Here is a 21,678-nt window from a genome sequence, read left to right as displayed (position 1 = left end):
TCGCATCACGTCGATCAATGTGTGACGTCGGACGCCACGCCTCGCACCCGTCGCGTGCACGTTGACTCAGCATCTTGTGATCGGCATTATGACATGACATAAAACATTTTATGAATGCTTGATATTGTTGACACGTTGTTCATGACACATTGTCAATAAAGAACTGAGAAAAAGCGACATGAACTACATAACTTGGTGGAGATACTTTGTCAGTGGTTAGCTAAGGGTGAATCAGATAACTCTGTACTTTTTTAAATTATCATTTCTTTATGTTTATGTATTTATACCTAAGGTGCATTAGGCTTTTAACACAACCCCTTGTTTAGGGGTCTAGTGACTGAGGCCAAGATTGACAAGAGCAGCAATGTAGCAACTGTTTCAGTGGTTGCGTTCGATGGCCTGTGGAACAACACTTGTGGTGTCTGGCAAGTTTGTCGGTCCTGGCTCTGTTTGTCCTATGTGGACACGTTTCACCATTAAAGTATTGGTACGAATCAGGATTTATTTGGCTGTTTAAAATTGCCAAAGTTCGTATGCCCAAGCCTAGATAAGTGCAGGGTTGCTTACCGTTAACTGGTTCATATTTTAAGCGGAACTAAATACATAAACCTATCACTCTTATCTTCTGGAGGAGTTTTTCAGCTGTAATGATGTAATTTGGTTGCTCGCATTATGGACAATGGAACCAGCTCCTTCAGATGACACCATGTGAACTGAAAACACCTCCAGATGATGTCATCCTGAGGAGTTTTTCAGATAAAGGTGAGGACATATTTTAATACATGGACGTTTGCTACCATTCACATATTCATTATAGAATCAAAGGGAGCAAGTTCAGTGTCTGTGAAGTCGCCCTTAAAATGTTCAACTCACTTTGCTTTTCTCTATTTTTTCTCGCATATTCTTTCTTGCATATATTTAAAGCACGACCACAATATTGCCTTATTCTCTATTTACAAATCAATCGTCAAGCCGCACTTTAAGAACCAAATTAGGCGAATGGGAATTTAATAAAAGTGTTTTAGAGATGTTTCACTTTTGAATTGCAGTGGTAAACTGGTAGATGTTTTCAATATTTTGTCCACTCAATTATCATTTATGCTATGCTGCAAAATGGAAATGCTTCTTTGTTCAACAGCAGCACAACCTACAGCCTCCAAAATATTTGTTCATTTTAATCAACAATTTCCTAAAACCATATCAACAAATTTGTTGAATATCATCTTCTAAGGGAGGATGTATTGCAGGCTTGTTGATTAGACCACATTAGATTTGGTGTAACTAATAAGCTGGCAGCCCATTAACGACAAGCCCCTTAAATGTTTACAATGCCCTGAAGAAATAACCACAAGCCTTTTCCCAGGAACAATTATTTACTGTATTCCTCTCACTGCCTGACAAATACTAGGACTGTTTTTAATAAGAATCTATGGCCACAGACCAATTCCCAGTGGTTATTTTTCTTCACCAGTTCATTTTCTGTCCATGTAGGTTTCCAAGAAACTAGATAGCAACAATGACCAACAACCAATGAAAATCCTCCAAATCACAAAATGCAGATGCACAAAATTCCTAAACAAAAATGCTCCAAGTAGTTGTCCTTGAACTGGAGACATTAATACACGGCAGAGACCTACCACAATCCAATAGTTCCATATGAGGTAAGTGACTTGTTCCCATTCAAACCCGTTTGTTGTAATAATCTCCTTGTTTCAGAAGTATTGAAATGTCTTTTAATAACTGCCAGCTCATAGGGCCGATTGTTTGTTGGGCATTGTTACCAGTGCGGAACTGATGGGTCTGGGCGTTGTATTTTGAAGGTCGGAGAGGATACACGTGAAGCTGTTGATTGTAAATAAAGTCCACTTTCGCTCTTTTTAGCAGTAACCTTTTCCAAAATAAATCAGGATTTGAATATACAATGCAACGAATCACAATAGAGAGGCCAGTGGCAACAAAAGCCAGAGGTTCACTGTATGTCAGCTACTTGACTTGTAATGTGACTATGCACTGTTACAGTCGCTTGAACTTTCTTGCGTAGGATCACAGCTTCGGGGCGAGAAAACAGGTTAATCCACCAACAAACACAACAAAAAGATTCAACCTCAAAAATGCTGTTCTACTTTTTCTGAATTCCCAGTGGTGTCGGTTCTTAAGTGAGCACCCAATGACCTTTGTCTTCCTTGTAAATTAAGCTTATTACCTGGTTCAGTGTAATAGTCTTAACTTAAATCTAAAATTTAAAAAGTAATGTAATGTAAAACTCACTTTACTTCACGTACACACATTTTAATTATGTACTCCAAATTCAGAAGTGAGAAAATACTTCGATATAGGCAAGTGGAGAGCACTTTGTTTATTTTATATATGTCATCATTGGTTTAGCCTGCATACAGTAACGTATCAGCACATTAACTACACAGTACAGAGGTGGACTGCTGCCACACCAGTTGCAGCTTGGCTAATAGACATAGTCAATATCTGACAGCCAGGTAAGAATTTCCATTCTTTCAAAATCCATTTTAACTATTTATTAGAGAGTTATTAGCGATACAAAAACCAGTAGGATGTCAGCATTTGGTTTTCTACCACAACAGAGACTTTAGTTGGGCAGCGTAGCAAACAACTGACGCTGGCAAAAACTGAAAATAACAAAAAAAAGATCTACCCATCATCATAGGTAACACATTAGCTTTGTTAATTGTCAGCGATAGAAAGTTGGCATCGGAAAAATACAATTGAAGTTTTTACACAAAATAAAGTTGGGGGAGGTCACAATTCGATCGATTCCTCAAACCCCTTTTTGTAAATTTCAAGCATTTCCCCCCCTTTTGTTTTTTTTGTAGAAATAAATAAACTCAAATTAAACACCTGACCTGTGTATGGCTTTAAATGGGGTTTAAAGATGTGGCAGAGCAGAAGAAGGCAATATCAATGCAAATGGATACGGATGCAAAGCTATCAAAGTGTAAATACTATGGTTTCCATGCAGACAGGGCAAGGTAGTATCTGTGTGCGCAGTCAGAATATTTAGACACACATTAGAACTGTGATTGGTTCTCCTTTGTGCCCATTAGCCCTGTGAAGCTCACACTTCACTTACCAATTCAAACAATAAAAAAAAAACATGGTGGGGTTGCAAACTCAGGTCCTGCATTGCACCATTAAGGCCTCCATTAACAACTAGACATCTCACTACAGGTGGCTACTAAATTCAACACTACACCTTATCCGTCAATCAGAAACACTTTTCACTTTTCTGATGCAAATGTGTGCTTTTCATTTTCTATGAGTATACTTTTTGATTCTGTCATAAAACAAGCCCCAGCTCTGGAACATTACAATACTCGAACGCATTTACTCGCTACAGATTAACACCGCTGCTAGTGATTCATTGCTATTTTGTACTTCTCAGTGTAACCATGCACTACCAAACACTTCCAAAAAAACACAATGAAAAGCTTCAAAAACAAAATAAAAATTAAAAAAAAAAATCAAGATTAAGAACATGAAACTTTGTAAGGTTATGGCCCATAGTTTTTAAGAGAAAGGATATGAAAATTTGGAAAATTTTAATTAACTTAGTCACAGAGACAAAATAACACAAACATGTTTGATGAAATAAGTAGTGGAACTACAGACTGAAGCCTCTTATCGAATCAATTGCAGACTCTCCTCGCTTCTCTCCAGGTCACCCAGGTAGGAAGTCACCTGTGAAGACAGAAAGTAGGAAAAATCCGGATTAAGCGCAAATAAAATCCTCCGATGTAGCTCGGTGCTCACATCCGAAGGGTTTAGTCATTTTGCTGTAGTGGTCACTTTACCCATCGACAGGAGCAATGGCACCTAAAACACCCAACTTCGTCTGTCAGGTACCAGTGATCAGCATGTAATCAAATGTGCTACCGTGCAGTTTTTCTCGAAAGGTTCGTCAAATCACACTTAAGATCAGCTTGTAGAGGAACTAAACTCGCTTAAACGCAGCCAACACACCGGACGTCTTTAAGGCCGCTCTGAAATCTGAGTCGTTTGCTCGACAGCATAATTTTTAATGGGCCATCATATCCACTTTTTACACATCTGTTTAAATTTCATCTTTAGTTCTGCGCATTTAGCAGGCCTCCTCACAGAGCTCGGCCGTGTGAGCTTTCATTAATGCACCGCCAAGGACAGTTTTCAACATGGCCCCTGCCTAAAACGGCAGGCAATAAAACATTTACTGGCCATCACATCAGAAGAGTCTCTCCAAGCTCATTTTTCTTTGTGTAGTAAAAATAAAACGCAACAACTATACAAATGTAGTAGACAGTAGTACAAATATGGTGAATTTGAATTCAACTGATTGATTGGTCCACTTTGCTTGAGGGAACATATCCTCAAGTCATTTCACAGCATTTAATTATGTTTTTTTTTTTCAGATGAAAACGTTTTGAATTGCAAACAACTTTTGCATAGAGTCGTTCATCCAGTGACATTGACCTATTCTGAACCATATAATTACTTTAAGGTGATGTGATTTGGGGCTGACTACCAAGTTCCTGCGTACAACAGGTTATGTAATGAATAAGCCAGACGAGGCCGCCACAAGGAACATGCTGCTTGCGGACTTACATGTATAATGTCCACTTTTTGAATAAATATATTATACGATTTTGATAAATAAAGATCCAGGCGTATCCTTATAATTACAAGCCCTCCTGATTGCACTGAGCTTTGAGGGACAGAGGTTGTCACTAAATGGCGAAAGCAAACGTAGCTCTGTTTCCTCATCCACTTAGATTGTATAACAGCTGCACAAAAGAGGAATGTTTTCAGACAGATGTGGGACAGGAGTCAACAGCTAACTGCTTGGACTTCTTGCCTAAGCAACTGAGCTCACTGGCTTCTTAACTAATAAGACAGATTGCTGTTGGTACAATGTATTATCTGACCGAAGATATATAGATTATATAGTTAAATATTGCACTTGGCAAACTATTTTATAACACATTCTGTTTCTATCTAGATGATAAATTACAGTCCTGATTTAGAACCTACAAGGTCTAGAGTGAAATATGTTTTTTCTTTATTGGCTAGTAAATCTGCAGATTTTAGAGTCATTAGTAGTTAGTACGAGAACTGTTTGTCTATACATACATACAGTATTCTGTTTGCAGCTCACATGACACATTTGAAATGAATTCACAATATTACTTCTTTCCAACAATTTAGTTTTGCTGGTGTGAAGCCCCCTGAATGTACTTTTGAATGAAATTAAAAAAGTTTCAGTTTTCTGCATAAACCTTATCGACGAGGCATCAATCTGGCATTTTATTAGGCATTTACATGTAATTACTTACTTGAGTACTGAATTTGTGCACTTCAGCCACCTCGGATCACCACCTACTGTATTTCAGACTTTTTTGTGGCACTTTCTAGCACAACTTAAGACCTTTTGTGGCCAACAAATTACTTACACAAAACAAAGAAATCGGCTGTGAATTTGTTTCATTCCAAACCCAGAAGCTCAACGTCGAAGATGAGGGTGGCGTTAGGAGGGATGATGCCCGGGTGGCCTTTGTTTCCGTAAGCATAGTCAGGCGAGCAGGTCAGCTTGGCCCGTTGACCAACACTCATCTGGATGTAGGAGGATGCAGATGACACAAATGGAGGAGAGAGAAAAGAGACATCGGGCATCATGGAAAGTTAGTTAATTATTCTCCGCCCAGCGACCAAGGGCCACCTGGTGGGTTGAGATTCGGGCTTCTGCATCCCAACCCAATGCTCTTCCACTGAGTCACCAGGCCCCCTACTGATACTGATCCATTTTTTTTAAATCTAAATGTGCCATCAAAAGCTTTTCAATAGATGCCTCATTGAGATATTAAACAGTGATATACTTATAAGCAGGTCAAGAAGCTACACTACCACAAATCTGCAAGACCTTGCGTGAGATATAGAAATGTGTCCATGTCGTACTCACCCAGTGTGTTCAGAGTTAATGGAAACCTTGAGTGAAAACTCGTTAACTGAGCCACGTTAGTAAAAGAATGTACTTCAGCAAATGGCCTAACAACAGTATCGGCTGAAAATAATGTGTCTTATGTCTCGCAGTTCCAGTTATTTCTCCCTCTGAATCACAACTGGCGACAATCCGCCTGAAGGGAGAGCATTGCATGCACTGTAAAACCGCAAAACGGAGATGCTGAATGAGTGTAGCAGCCAAAATATGTATGCGGTCACCAGGCAGACAAAAGGCCAACTTAAATAAATCCTATTTTACATTTGTTGTGTGCTTTCAGTTCTCCATCATACCTGCACTACGCCCTCCTCCCAGCCTCGGATTACTTCCTGCTTGCCGATCTTGAACCTGAAAGGCTTGTCCCTGTCACGAGATGAGTCAAACTTGCGGCCATCTGTCAGGGAGCCTACGAACAAGACGGCAGACAGAGGTGCACAGTCAGGAAATAAACAGACAACGCTAGAAACACGTATAACTTCCGAGCTTGTCTGGCATCCATCTTCCCTGCTGTGTGTATATTGAGAGCACAAATGAAGGGATTCCAAGGATCTCACAAATAGCCGCTGCAGCTGTCTACAGGGTGGGCTTCAGCATACCAGCCAGGAAAACGCATGCATCAATCCGCAGAATAGCACCCATTGGAGACTATTTCTGCCAGCACTATTACTGTTATTAGCGCCGGCGAGGCAGCTCGAGTGTGTGATGGTTTAGTGTGGGGTGATGGAAGTGCGTGTGTGTGCGTGTGTGGGAGAAGGTGCAACATTGCACATAATGTTGGGCACATCAGGGGGCGGCCGGCAAGATGCAACCTTTAATCTAGACAGTGGAGTGGGTGTCCTGTCCTCTTGTGGACGTATAGATAGCAGCTTAGTGGAACTGTAAGAGCTGAAAGGTCCGATCCAAGTATCAAGGGCAATAAGCAGCAGTTTGCCGTTTTTCCCACCACCAAACATCACAGTGCTGACATTTTCTCACGCCAACCACTTCCTGCTGACAGCAATAAGAGAAAAAAAATTAATAAATGAACACAGCAATTCCAAGTTTTGATCTCACTCGAGTGTCTACAATTTTAAAGGGTTGTGTAACAGTATCGTGTTTCATGTCCCATTTAAAAAGGCTGCTTTGTAGGCTGACAGGAAGGGGAGACTGCCCAGACAGGAAATCCTGCAGTTTGTGTGATAGGGGGGGGAAAAAATGCAGGCTCTTGCCTAGGAGGAAATAAAAGCTATGTCAACGTGCATGGCCCAAACTGGGTCTTACTTCAAGTAACATAATCTTGAAGCAAAGAGGCTTGTGTTACAGAGAGAGCCGTTATCTGACCAGGCTGAGACCAGCTTCGCCAAACTGAGAACAGGTGCAGACAAATATACGGCCTGGCACGCAGGGGAGCAAACGCCATCTGAAGTCCAGTGTTGCTGCTGATGCCAAACGTTTCATTATCAGTTCTCTATTTAAACTGAAATCTGTACTGCGTTGTATCTAAATTGTAGTGACATTTAATAGATTTCATTCTAGAGTCTGTCTTGGGGGGGGTCACACACTAATCGACTGGTTGCCATGAAATTATGTATAGACATCATGTTCCCTACAGAGCATCGGAGCGTGAGTCTCATTGACCTTAGCTACAACCTGAATCTTCCCCCTGCCTCAACTGCACATATCTGCTGAACACAAACATCATGTTGAGCATCCTGAGCTTTTCAGCTCAGCCTGCAAAAAGCCTCACAGTGCACTAGAATTACGTAGCAAACGTATAAAATAACTAAGCAATAGTAAAGAATCAGTGGTTGCAGCTTGTGAAGAATTCATATGTTCCATTATTTTATGATGGGAATCTGAATATCTTGAACGTGCAGTGTAGGTTTAGGCTCTGGATTGTTATCTTCTTATGTTAATAAATGAGATTATCAGTGCATAATCACAATAACCACCGCTGCCGTATGTGCATCACTATGACACAAAGAAGAACTGAAAGCCAAAACTGATGCTCGGAGCCCCCTTCACGATTAATTTAGCGAAGAACCTCGTGAAAACAGCTCAAATGCTGTTTGAGTCTCTGGAGACAATTTGACAAAATACATCGATCTTGCCGTTATTTCCGTCGCCCAGACGGTTATAATCCGCTCAACAACTCCAACAATGACAGAAGCGCGCTGGGAATGAGACGGGATTTAAACCCTAGCTGTCTGGTCCCTCTGTCTGTCTGTCTGGGCCTCTGAGAGAACCCGGCGGCGAACCCCATCTGTGTCTCCCGTTTTTGTTTTTTTTTATCTCTCCAGACAAGACGAATCCCCACATTATCCACTGGTCTTGATGAGACCGTAACCGAGCGCTTGGCCCCAAACTGGAGCGCGCATTATTTTACGCAGTGATGAATCCACAGCCCCGTCCGCGGGACACACCACCACAAGCACGTTATCACATCTCGGACCAAATGTTCGTCCTAAGAGTGGCAATGTGGGGAAGGGGTTAAACATTCACGCAGCCCAGTCGGTGTCTTGCAGCGTGCTTCTTTGCCCTAGTGAGAAATCCCAGCATGGAGGATTTGAGGCTAAACAACAGTGTGCTCGGAATAGTTGAAGACAATCCACTGCGTTTGCAAATCTACTCTTGTGTCACGGCAACGCGACGTTCCTGTGAGGATCTGCAGCTTTCGGAGCGACACTTTCAGGATTGTGCGCTTGGATGTTTTTCACACGCGTGCAGCAGACAGTTGCTCGCAGCCGTCACTCCACTCGCACGGCCTCGGCGAGTGGACACAACCACCGGGAGCAACTAAATGTGCAGAACGTCTCCATGCGTTAAGAGCAATAACTTTCTCATTTGAAACTCACCGACATAATGCACCACGCACGTCTGTCCTCTTTTGGGGAAAGTCCTTCCTGTGGAGAAACCAAAGAGGCGCTTAATAAAACGGACGCACGCAATTAAGGCGGTGTTTCTGCGGCTGTGGTGGTTGGACACACGCACACAGACACGCGTCAAAAACATGCATTTAGTCACGGACACAAACACGTTTCCCTTTGCGTGCAGTCGCTTTACCATCGCCTGGGGTTATGGTCTCGATTTCGACTCCCATCGTATCGGTGCGCCCGGCAACACTTCCCGCAGTCTGTCTGTCTCTCTGCCTGCCTGCTCCTCCAGCGGATGTTCTCAGTTGTCTGTCTCTGTGCCGCTCTGCAGGGAGACCAGCGTCAATCCCTCATATTATACAACACTTCCGCCCACCGCCTCCAAAGTAAAATCCGTACACACGGATTTCAGGGGGACGACGAGCCCCCTGGCGGCTGTGGCCAAATTATTGCACTGGATTAAATTATTTTAAAAGCAAGACAGCGAAAAGAGGGTCTGAGGGGGCCACAAATGCCCTGCAGGGATGTTTTGAGGCCAGTAGTAGCCACTCTGTGAGACACATGGCGACTGATGGACTGACAGGCTAAAGAGTTTAACACCTTTTTCAATAGATTTGATGTGCCTCATATTCACCCCCCCAAAGAGCTTCACCACAGGTCCCACGTCAGAAGCTTTCTGATGACTGCGGTTGTAGGATGTGTGCAGCGTGGAGATATCATGTATTCATCGGTGGTGGACATTTTGTTAACTGGTCTGCAATCATCTCCAGCTCAGCATCAGTAACAAAGGACCTGGTGGTGGATTTCAAAAAGCCTGGGACTCCTGTCAATCCTCACACTGCAAAGGACGTAGTTTTTGTCACTGTGCTCTTCCAGATGATGACTGTGCCCTTGAAGGTGGAAAAACTCCCAATGATGTCATCAGGAGGTGTTTTGTTTCAGCTAAAAGTGTAGATATTTTAATATAAGGAAGACAGAGGACTTTCTCCCTACACAAGAACCATATAGGTGGAAAGTTAAAAATTGGTGGAATCTGTCTTTAAGCCTTTGGTTTCACATTTCCAGGTGGTACCAGCTTCTTCAGAGACTGAGTGTTTTAAACACCAGGCTAGTTGAAGTGCTGCCAGTGTGATCAGTCAGAAAAGAGTTGTGTTAATGTCATCACCATTCTGAGCTGGCAGAAGTCCAACCACACTCCTACCTGTTATTCAATATTTCATATCCATAACAGCATTTCTCCCAGTCAAATGTGCAGGGGGTTGTACTGTAGATATTTGGAAAAAAGGACTTTTTCCTTAAAAGAATTTTATTGCAGATAAACCTCAAAACCCAACACGTGTGAATTGGAAGTTGACAGGATTTGACAGGTGCTGATAGGAAGAATGTCATTGGGGATATTTAAATTGTTCTGTTGGACAGGGAAGAACTAAATTATACACATCGGCAACAGATATCCAGTCCAGTGATGTAATGCCACAGTGGCTCGGTCTCTGTTAGCAAACCAACCGATTTTCAGAAAATGTGACCCTTCAGTTTTATTAGTAGAAGACATGTTAAAGTTGGACAGATCCAGCATTAATTATTCCTGATTTACTGATGCTTAAACAAAAAGTGTCCTCCCTGTGTCGTCCCAGTTGTTTCTGCGATAGTGAACTCAGCACTTTTAAGTTTTGACTTGTTGTCAAACAAAATAAGCAAAATGGGATTTTTCTTCTGTTTTGTAATTAGTTATCGATCGGTTAAACTTTATTACAAAAGACCACGATGTGAGCTGAAACAGTTAAGGCCTAAAACTAGATTGTCGTGAGACTTCCACCCAATCACTGCTTTACTGGTGCAGATTTGATTAAGCAAATCAATTACACAGCATATATTACCAAACCTGGGGAGTTGCCTGCGTGGCCTGGCTGCTAATTCAATCTCGTTGACATCTGTATCATTAGACTATTACAGGCGCAGTCACACAAGCAGATTGTTACATTATTTACCCCATATTGGAGGTTTGAGGGATTAGTATTATTTCTAAGAAATATAAGACAAAAGTCAAGTCTTACAATAATTGGAAATAAAAAAAATTCTAATGGACACAGATTATAGTGCCCTGGCACAGAGAAAAATCAGAGAGAGAAAATGGTCTATAATTTAGGCGAATGGCTTTGAGTCAAAGTGTCTTGCTGTCCCAGCTGACACCCAGATACTCTCTGCTTACGTCAAAAGGGCCAATTTGCAGCCATAGGAACATTAGCATCTTCCTTCCTGTAGAGTCCAACGACAGCGAGTGCTTAGAATAACTGTAGGACCCGATGGTCAATATTGGCAGATCAACAGTAACAGGAAAACATTTGGGCAGGACACTTAACCCCTAACAGCCCCCCCAACCCAACCGTTTGGCTCCTGAACAAAAAATAAATCAAATAAAAACATTCTCAGGTTTCCTCAGTCACATGTTGAGCACAAACAGCTGCAAAACATGGGCAAACACACATCATCAGCAGTAAAATATGCTGGAGATATAAATATGACAAAGCAAATAAAGAACTATGCATCAATGATTTATGAAGCTGGGTGTGATACTTTCAAAATAAGTTCCCTGTAATCAGCATCACATCTTCAATATTATCAGTTACTCTGTTTGGTTTGGCCATTGTTGTGTTATTTAAAATATGTAATTAAAATCAGGACCCAAATCAAAAATAAATAGATTTTTATTTCTTGTTCTCTTTTTATACTTTTGTCAGTTTCAAATCATTTGAGAAAATAATGTTTCTTCTTCTTTGACTGACAGGGTGACAATAATTTGTCCACCTCTGTATTTGCACACAATTACACTAGGTTTTCCCAACATGGTAAAGATGTCGCTCATCTGAAACTCTAGTTAAAAAAAATAAAAAATAAAAAACACAGGACAACAAGTTCTTTGTACATCAACCATAAAATGAATTTATTTTACCAGAGGTCCAAACATATTTCAGTGTTGCCCCATGATGCATAGATGTCAGTGGCACAGGCATTTACTTCCACTACTACAAATCAGTGTTTACAATCTATTAGTTATTTTGTTCATCCATTGGTTTTATAATAAAGCCATGTTTAGCGGTAACATTACACAATATCTAAGTGACACTGTGTAACTGGGACAATCCTACCATCTGCGAAGGGGAAAACAAGTCGGTTTTAAAAAGAATTATTCCATCTTCATTTGAACAAAGGGACGGGTGTGGTTGTGGAGGTGAACGAAGGAGCATAAGGCTACTGGTTTAGCTTGGTTTGGAGAAAATGAAAGCCTAAATGTTTTGTCACATCGTTACACTTCTCTCACCAAGTAGAGCAAGTGGGGGGAAAATGGGAACTTGTACAAAACCATGCCAACTTGCATTTTAACCTCAACGAGATTAATATTCTTTCTGGTTTGTGCTGTTGAGGCAGAAGCAAACAGAATCTGCCACTGATCTGTTGAGGCTCCAGCGCCTGAAAGCAGCTAGAGCAAATTAAGGTTAATAGAAAACAAAAAGTGGCGAGCAAGTTTTAATGGAGCCAGGCTTAGCGAGCATCTCTGCAAACAAACCACTCTTCAGATAGCTGGACTGCTGCCATGTATTTGGATTTAAATCTACAACAATTGAACAGCATCTGCAGCTTTCCAACAGCTCCTAAATGAAATCTATTCCTTTCTTTTTAGTTTCCACTCATTACTGCCCACCACAGAGGGGGTGGAGGGTGAGAGTGGGGCCCTAGGGAGCACAATGCTATGTTTCACTTTAGAAAAAAAAATAAATCAGAAATTAGTCCATCGGTAAGTCTGTGTTTTCTCCTCCCTCAGGAGCAGAAGTTTCCACATGGCTGCAGTTGTTCAGCCACACCACACGGTGGGGATACACCTCATCCCCCACCTACCCTCTAACTCACTGAAGCCTCTGCACAATGACAGCATTGAGGAGATTGGCCTGCTGCAGCGTCTGGCTCTCGTCCGTCAGCTCCTTGTTTGGAAAGGTTGTCATGAGAACAAACTCTCTGGCGGCCATGGCAGGCCGGGCCGCCACCACAAACTGGCGCAAGTCAGACACCCTGAAGGGGTAGGAAAACACATCAACTTCAGCTGATCCAGACAGTAAGAAACATTAAGAAAACCTTAAATGGTTCATATACCTCCCTCGGTTGTTTTGACAGAGCTACTGTTTAAATCTCAACATGTGACCCTTCTCCTTTCTATCTGTTGCCGTGTTTAAAACACATTCCTCAAACTGCACAGGAAGACACTCCTATGTCTTCCTGTGCAGTCAAACAACACAGGTTTTAACCCATAAAGCAGAGCTTAGTTAAAAATAGATTTACCCTGTGGGAAAAGCTGCAACACAGCCAGAGAGACATCATTCTGAGGCTTAATACAGACTAAACAGGCACAGCTCTTCATGTCAACTCCGAGGAAAAAAGCGCTAATCAATCACCTGTGGGTATGGTTGAACTTTTGGACCAGCTTGCCACCGTCGGCCAGCCGGATCTGAATGTTAGTGACAGGTTGGGAGGGGTCAAGGTTGACAGACACACGGGCTTGTGCCTCATTAGCAGCCTGGTCCTGCTCACTGGTGGTTAGAACTGAAACCAACTCTGGGGTGGCACTACAGAGCGAAAAAAGGAGAGAACATCTTAAGTTATTGGGACTACAATAGTAAAAACTATGGTCAGAATGAAAGTACATTGGCTGAACAAATATGTAAGAAAACAAGAAAAAGAAAAGAAAAAAAAAAGAAAACAAGTCAAGTTGGTACTAATTTTGTTTGCCATTACCTTTAGTGATACTTTACTGTCTGCATTTATTTACGTGATGTAACCTCCTTTATCTTTAGCACAACGGTTTTCTAATTTGTTCCTCAGCTTGCCATTGCTGTCTGGTGAAAACCATGCATCTCCAAAATGACAACGTGAAAGAAGTTTGTTTGAACTCTTTGCAAATGTATTAAAAATGAAAAAAAAAAAAAAAAAATACATCACATGAACAGAAATATTCAACGCCTTTGCATAGTTAAAGCACGTTTAGCACCAATTAAAGCCTCAAGTCTTATCAGTTTATCAAGCTCCATCAGGTTGGATGGTGAGCGTCGGTGCACAGCCATTTTCAGATCTCTCCAGAGATGTTCAAGTCTGGACTCTGGCTGGGCCACTCAAGGACTTTCCCAGAGTTGTCCCATAGCCACTCCTTTCTGATCTCGCCTGTATGCTTAGGGTTGTTATCCTGCTTGAAAGATAACCTGTTGCCCCAGTCTGGGGTTTAGAGTGTTCTGGAACAGGTTTTCATCAAGGATGTCTCTGTACAATGCTGCAAACATCCCCACAGCATGATGCTGCCACCACCATGTGGTGGTTGTTGTCCTCTCTCCACAGAGAAAGGCTGGAGCTCTTTCAGAGTGACCATCAGGTTCCCATTCTTCACCTCCCTGACCAAAGCCCTTCTCTCTATCTCTCTCTCTCTCTCTCTGAGTTTGGTCAACCGGCCCAATCTAGGAAGAGTCCAGGTGGTTCCAAACTTATTCCATATGAGGATTGTGGAGGCAACTGTGCTCATTGGGACTTTCAATGCTGCAGAAGATTTTTCTGTACCCTTCCCAAGATCTGTGCGTCAATACAATGCACAAGCACTCGATACAATTGGAGGTCTACAGACAATTCCTTGGACTTCATGGCTTGATTTGTGCTCTGACATGCACTGTTAACTGTGGGACCTTATATAGAGAATTTTGTACATGTGATTTATTTTTTTTTTAAATATAAACTTGCAAAGATTTCAAACAAACTTCTTTCATGTTGTCATTATGGGGTATTGTTTGTAGAATGTGGAGGAAAATAATGAATTTAATCCATTTTGGAATGAGGTGTGACATAACAAAATGTTAAGTTAAGTGTGAATAATTTCTGAACACAAGAAAAGTGCAAAGTTTTAAGAGCTGTAAATTATCTGTTTCTTTCATAGTTTCTGCCATCATACAACAAAAATGTATGACCGACATTTCTATCTACAGAAGTTAAGACATCTGTAAATTAAAGTTAGTTTTATGGTGTTTTAGGGACCAAGATACCACATATTCCTGCTTTAAGCCTTCATGTGAAAATTCATGAGCTTTTAAGAGATTAATCTTTAACTTTGGTCTAAGTAGGATCAAGCAGCTTGATAAATATATATTATCCTTCACTTTTACTTTGAAAGAACTTTTTGTTTAACTTTTAAGAACGCTCTGAAGAGCCATCTAACGTGTACCATTTAAAGTTTAATAAGTATGAATCCTGAAAGTGCATATCTGGAAAGTTATAGTTGTACAAACTGGACATAAATATGTCTTATTATTGGGATTGTTTTAAAGTTTTAAAACTGAAAGCTTAATGTGCTCCAAAATTTTATGGTATAAAAGTTCTATCACAACCATTTACAGTCAGCGATTTTGAAATTTGCCCATGCAGACAGTCAATGCTAAGACTAAAGATGATTTCCACTGGAAAACCAGTACTACTTGTTTACCAGCCTTTGTGGTTTGCATTGAATCCTGCTGCTGCGTTCTGGCCTGTAATATTTCAGAGAAGACACAATATAAAAAAACATGCGTAGTAAAATTAATTTAATCAGTCTCACCTTCCCAATTTCTGTCCTTCACCTTCAAAGGCCTTGAAGGCCATCTTGAGTTTTACAAAGTCTTCATCTCTGTGGTCCTCCATGTCCAGGTTGACCTGGCCCCCTCGAGAACGCTGTCTCAGTTCCAGGGGAATCTCCCTTCAGGGTTGCAAACAATAGATGAACAATAGCTTAATCACATGATCTCAACAACAACAAGGTCTTTACTACAATAGGTGATTCACCTTTAAGTTCAACTCCATCCTTCACATTTACAGTAAGAACAAAAAGTGAACTCAAATGAACATTTATATAATTGATTATTCTCACCCTCTTCTGATTGCCTCTAGGAAGTTGGCATTTCCCGGATCAGTGTAGTTTCTAAGTTCACCATTATCCAGACTGAAACCTGTCTTCCACAGTTTAAGCACCACATGTACCTAACACACACACACACACTTTTTAGGCCAATCCAAATGGTTGTCTTTTTCTCTGAGTTTTACACAACAATACCGTATGTGTATAGACACATATTTGGTTGAACAATCACATCCTTTTAGAAGCTACATAGCCACTTACAGGGGGTTGACTAGTTCCCAAGATCCAGGATATTATGCAAGACATGATAAAAATAAGAAGCAGGACCTATGACCATCTTTACTCACATCCTGGTGGCTTTTGGAGCCTTGCCTCTCTCCAGCTACATAAGTTGACTCCTCCTCAGGTGCTGCTCCCAGCCTGTAACCACCACCACCAAAGGCCTGTGTGATGAGAGAAGTCCATAAAAACAAAACACAAGATGACAATGTTATAAACATGAAAAGAAGTTAAATGACCTGCTCAGCATCCAGTTCGAAGAGTAGCAAATTATAGAAGCACCACAGAAAAAGTATTTTGAAAGATGTGACCAACATGAGCAGCTGTGGAAAAAACTAATTAAAAAAGACTGTTGGCTTCACTTTACCCTGACTTTGCTGGATTCCCCAAGGCCTTTCCCACTACGTTCCAGAGGCACAGCTCCATGCTCCCTGGCTCCTTTAAACAGATCCTCCACCACTTCATTTGAGCTTTTCTTCTTGGGGGGCCCGACGATCTGCTGCCCACTGCGTTCTGACCCACCTGCAAAAAACCTGGAGGGGGACACGAGAGGGTCAGACTAAAGACAGTAACAGCTGCACAAAGACAGAAAAGTGACTAAGACATAATACCACTTCTGATCTGCTTTGTTCAGTGGCATATCATTTCCCAATAGCAGATGCCGTTCAAAGCTGTAATGTTTTGCCATTCCCATCACTTAGTGATATTCAACTGAATACTGTCACACCAACAACTCTCCCTGACATGTATAGATCAACAGGTTTTGGTTTGTCCCTTTGTCCCTTGTCCACATGTTCCGCATGTTGATTTGAGTTTTTACGCCGGATGCCCTGCCTGCCACAACCCTCCCATTTTTATATGGGCTTGGGACCAACACCAAGACAACCCTTAGTGGGACCACACCTGGTAGGTTGGGATTTAAACCCACAGCATTCTGCATCCAAACCCACTGCTCTACCAGTGATCCACCAGGCCCCCACATGTATTGCTATTAATCTGATATTTTTCACATTAATATTTATATATGGTATATATATATATAGTACAGCGCGCACAAGATACCTCCAGATGATCCAAAATGCACGTCTCATTTTTAAATGGCCAAAAAGGACACCACACACCACTGTTTAGATCTCTGCACTAGCTTCCTGTAGCTGCCTGCATCAGGTTTAAAGCTCTGACTTGTGCCTGCAGAGGGGTCAACTCAACAGCATTGACCTACCTCATCTTATTTCATCCCTTATTTAGATCTATAGTGCCTCCGGCCCACTGTGCTCCACCAACAAACTGTGTCTGTTGATCCAATCACCACATAAAAAGAAAATCCCTTCTAAGTCTTTTTAAATAAAAGCAGATCGAATCACATCTACATCCGTAACAACTTTGTACCACGTATATACATCAAACAGCTTTAGTAAATTTACCGAGGTTAACATAAAGACTAGAGAACACAAAAATAAATTTGTACAGAGAGAGCAGATGCATGTCTTTTTTGGTCCATAGGATCACTGTAATAAAGCTGATCACTCAATTACTACCTCCTTTGCATAAAAAATAAAACCAGTAATGAAGGAAACACTGGAGAAGCCAATAGCCCCCCAGCAAAAAAGTCTTGTACAACCACAGTAATAATCAGACCAGAATACCCACTCTTTATTTTTAACAACCATTCATGTAAACTGTGTGGATGAGTGAATGAATGACTTAGCAACAAAATACTTAGACTCTAGTTTTATGTCTAGGCTTAAAACCTTCCTCTTTAATAAAGCATATAGTTAGTTATGGTTATGCTGCTATAGGCTTAAACTGCTGGGGGACCCACCCCCCGATGCACTAAGCTCCTTTCCTCCTCTTGACCCTCTTTCCTCTCACCCCGCAATTGTCACAACTGTATGTCATTATCTCCCGTATGTGTGTTTTCTCCCGTAGTTGTCTTTCTCCTTCTCTGTCCCCCTCTCTCTGTCCCTTTCTGCAGGTGTACCCGGCTTTGAAGCTGTGTGTCTTCCAGCGTGCAGCTATTGGTCCTACCAACCTAACCGATGTTTTGTTGTTGCTCTCTTCTTTTCTATCTTCACTTTCCACTCACCCCAACCGGTCAAGGTTGATGGCCGCCCACCCTGAGCCTGGTTCTGCTGGAGATTTTCTTCCGTTAAAGGGAGTTTTTCCTCTCCACTGTTGCCTATGGCTTGCTCCAGGGGGAATTGTTGGGTTCTCGCTATACATCTTCATAGTCTTGACTTTATTCTGTAAAGTGCCCTGAGAGGACTTTGTTGTGAATTGGCGCTACATTAATAAAGTTGAACTGAATTGAATTAAATGTCATTTTATTTTTGTGCACTACCAGACATTACATTTATAAAAAAAAAAAAAAAAAAAAAAAAAAAAAAAAAGGGGGGGGAGAATTTAAGAATTCACTATATCGACTAAATAATGAAAAGGATTATGATGTTTCAGGGAACTTCAGGGAGAGGAAAAGAGAGTGCACTCACAATAATCAATAATTAAGGCTTCAGCAGTAAAATAAGAAAAAAAGTATTTTGCATTGGTAAAGCCTGGAGGAGAATTAAATTTTTTTGTGCAGTATCTCAGTATGTCCCAATTACTGTCCAGTTCATGAGCATGTTCAAGGTGTTTACAGCTGCTGTCAGGGATAAAAAGATTCATGTTGTAGTCTACTCTCTTTGACTTTCTATATTGAAAGTTCCAGTTAATACAACTTTTGGACGTATCTATTAAGTAGGATCCACAGTGCCACAGTTTCGGTTTGTACACATGAAAATCAACTGAAGTCAACGTGTGAGAACTTTAAAAAAAAAAAAAAGCTGAAGAGAGGTTTAAAAGAACTGCTAACTTTTCACACAGCTTTACGATGACTGCAGGAAGTGAAAATGATAAACTGATTTCTACTTTCTGCAGAAAGTGAGAACCGTCATGATTGAACGTTTCGGTTTGGGGGACAGGTGTTTAAGGTGCTGTTTAACTAACCAACAAGGACTTAGTTTCACGCATATTTACCTCCTTAGATGGTTACTGGATAAAAAAAAAAATGCACTAACATAGTCATATTAAAAAATCACTTGTGGTTGTGGTTACAACCTCTGTACTACACTGTAAGGGAAAACTCCAGCAAATGGTTCCTTTTGTGGCAGGTGTCTAGGTAGCTATTCGTGTGTACACGCAGTCAAAGAATTGAAGAAACAAACACAAAATTAAAGCTTACAGTGAGGTCAATCCAAGCAAACAATTAGATATGAGAGCCATTATGTTCTGCAAGACTAAAATATGAGAAATATAAATATTGTATGAATTTGACTTCAGACAAAATAATTATTATTCTCTAGTTCAGCTGTCTTACTGACAGCAATAAAACTCGACTAGAAGACCATTAGCAACTATACACAGTCCCTTAACAACCAGTGCAATGCACAGCCTCTGCAGCAGAATCTGTTGATGCTGCAGAAAACCAACCAGCTGACAGTGAAAGAGGTGAGACCAGAAATAGTTTGGTCCATTATGGACTCAAACGGCCACTAGGTGCTACTTTTTAGCATTCAAACACTGAGAATTTGCTGTTCAAAGAGAACCATGTCCACAGCCTTGAACAATTGTCACAACAAAGGACACGGATGAGAAAAACCTTCAAAGGTTATCATTAAACTGGGCAGGGACTGTATTTACTGTCTAGTCCGAGTCCATTTTAATCAGATGTCAGACCTGACTGGGCATGACACCGAATCCATAGCAGGTTTATGAGGACTTTCTATAACTTATCCATGTTTGGTCTGCCAGCTTCTTAAGGATGAGCTTAAGAGAAATATTTCCTGCATCATGATTAATTAAAATTGTGGCAGACAAAAAGGCCACCCTGTGGTACTGTTAAACTGAGGGACAGATACTTAAATAACTAACACTGGGAATTAAACTTACCTTTGGCCCTCCTCCTCATCACTCTCTTCCTCTGCCTCATGCATCAGATCTCTGAAGGAGGTCACTCTGGGCTGAGTGCTGACGGTAAAGAAAAACAGCAGAGAAAACTGAATTTATACTGATGATAAACCATGAGCAGTGTTTTTAATGATGTGAAGACTATTATTGGACTTTGCATTTACAGAAATGAAGCTTGTAAGTAAGGCAATAATTTGTCATTCATATAAACTGAGATGCTAATAAAAACAGTGACAGGCTGTAAACATTACCCTGGCCCTGCAGACCGGGACACCGAGGAGCCTCCCTCAGGCTGAGGAAGTGTCACTATGTCATCATCAGCTCCATCCTCAAAGAAACTGGCAAGCGCAAGCTGGAAAGAGAAAATGTGTGATGTGTTTACCATGACCTTAACGTTAAATTGAACTGGCGCTGGCCAATCTGACAGTGTCACATCATGGCCAAACAAAAAGAAATCCACAGTATGTCATTTCCTTGTGAATCGTGAGATTGTGTGACTTTAAGCAAATCCTTCACCCTAACTGCAACCAGTCCCGTTTTATGACGCTTAACCCAACCTCAACCAATCCTGACTAACAATTTACCAGTGCCACCTAATTATTAAACAAGCGTCATTTGTTACTGATGGCCTTATAGACAACATTTAGCCCTGTATGTGTCTGGTTTCTGTCTCTTTTTTTGGTTGATATTTAAACTATATTATCCTGGCTAATAGAATATATTTACCCTTTCTCTATTGTTACAGTGGAGGCGCTAGTCTGTGTGAGAAAACTCAAGCTAATTACAAACTCGTTCAGTTTTGCTTTGTTTGTGTATTAGACTCCAGAAAATCGCCTGCTGTTCGCAGTGATATTCCTGACCATAAACATAAGATCCAAAAGGAACAAACGACGCTGCGCCACTAAGCAACGTTATGGTTCTTTGTTGCGTTTACAAAACCAACATTAATCTAGCATTAGCTTACAAGCTAACGCGAGCGAGCACGGCTCAATGAACTCACAATGAACTCACGCGAAACTTTTAATGACAACTGAATTTGAAATAACTCAAAGATGATCTGAATATCACCGTGGCAGCTTGATAACTGTACAACAAGCTTTTGGTTTGTGAAAGCGGTCGGGCCATCTTCAAATGGTGACTTGCACAAATTGCCGGCAACACATGCTAACGTTAGCCGGCGAGCTATCCGTCTGATACATGTCATGTTAGCGCGTTTACTTTTTTGACTGGTCGTGGGACATTTCTTCACAACCCTGTGGAACAACACAAAAAAGGCTTACTTGCAAATTCCAGCCGGCGGACTCCAAGAAAAAGCGGGCTCTCTCCTCATCTACATCGGTAACAGCAACGAACTCCCGCACTGACTCCTCTTGGCTCGCCATTTTGATATGCTCCTTCAACGGCTCGTCCGCCTCCAACTGCGGAAACACGCAACTGATGATGGTTCCTATCTTGTTTCAACCCAGGGATCACAAGCACAGAGACTTGGAACAACATATGAAATAAAATACATCGAATAACGTATAATTTAAAACACACGTAATTCCTTTAAAATACAAAAGAGATGTTTTTTTTGAATAAAAAGAACATATATATTTGATGGCGATGTGGAGGACCACTAACAGCTGTTTTGATCACTAGGGGGCAATGCATCTCCAGATTTCACAAATACTCCACAATAACTC

The 21,678-nt window shown here is 41.2% G+C and overlaps 2 protein-coding genes across 3 annotated transcripts; both read right to left on the bottom strand.

Moving 5' to 3' along the window:
• Positions 1–2,829: 2,829 nt before the first annotated feature.
• fkbp1ab (FKBP prolyl isomerase 1Ab) lies at positions 2,830–9,199 on the bottom strand. 2 transcript variants are annotated; one of them, XM_067528286.1, is made up of 5 exons: positions 9,044–9,199; positions 8,836–8,883; positions 6,295–6,407; positions 5,457–5,616; positions 2,830–3,711 (listed from the first exon to the last, which is right to left on the bottom strand). In XM_067528286.1, the coding sequence occupies exons 1-4, from the start codon at positions 9,078–9,080 to the stop codon at positions 5,488–5,490; spliced, it is 327 nt and encodes a 108-aa protein (XP_067384387.1). In that variant the 5' UTR covers positions 9,081–9,199; the 3' UTR covers positions 2,830–3,711; positions 5,457–5,487. The 2 variants fall into 2 exon arrangements, with proteins under 2 accessions (XP_067384387.1, XP_067384388.1); XM_067528287.1 differs by lacking the exon at positions 8,836–8,883.
• A 2,567-nt stretch (positions 9,200–11,766) lies between these two features.
• nsfl1c (NSFL1 (p97) cofactor (p47)) lies at positions 11,767–21,434 on the bottom strand. Its single transcript, XM_067528284.1, has 9 exons — positions 21,274–21,434; positions 20,245–20,345; positions 19,976–20,053; positions 16,416–16,581; positions 16,117–16,212; positions 15,782–15,891; positions 15,473–15,610; positions 13,299–13,469; positions 11,767–12,918 (listed from the first exon to the last, which is right to left on the bottom strand). Exons 1-9 carry the CDS (start codon positions 21,373–21,375, stop codon positions 12,756–12,758), a joined length of 1,125 nt encoding a protein of 374 aa, XP_067384385.1. The 5' UTR covers positions 21,376–21,434; the 3' UTR covers positions 11,767–12,755.
• Between the last annotated feature and the right edge of the window lie 244 nt (positions 21,435–21,678).

This window comes from Channa argus, chromosome 13 (assembly GCF_033026475.1).
Source record: "Channa argus isolate prfri chromosome 13, Channa argus male v1.0, whole genome shotgun sequence".
NCBI classification, from domain to species: Eukaryota; Metazoa; Chordata; class Actinopteri; order Anabantiformes; family Channidae; genus Channa; species Channa argus.
The sequence above is the reverse complement of the archived record's forward strand: the minus strand, read 5'-3'. Positions and strand labels throughout refer to the sequence as shown.

Bases quoted from the DNA above. Each gene is read 5' to 3' on its own strand.
- nsfl1c (XM_067528284.1), bottom strand. From the start codon at position 21,375: ATGGCGAGCCAAGAGGAGTCAGTGCGGGAGTTCGTTGCTGTTACCGAT. The intron at 15,892-16,116 runs GTGAGTAAAGAT...TGTGTGTGTTAG, and splicing joins GCTCCAAAAGCCACCAGGAT to GTACATGTGGTGCTTAAACT. The intron at 15,611-15,781 runs GTGAGAATAATC...GCAACCCTGAAG, and splicing joins CTAGAGGCAATCAGAAGAGG to GGAGATTCCCCTGGAACTGA.
- fkbp1ab (XM_067528286.1), bottom strand. From the start codon at position 9,080: ATGGGAGTCGAAATCGAGACCATAACCCCAGGCGATG. The intron at 6,408-8,835 runs GTGAGTTTCAAA...TCTTGTTCGTAG, and splicing joins GTGCGTGGTGCATTATGTCG to GCTCCCTGACAGATGGCCGC. The intron at 5,617-6,294 runs GTATGATGGAGA...TCCTACATCCAG, and splicing joins GGGAGGAGGGCGTAGTGCAG to ATGAGTGTTGGTCAACGGGC.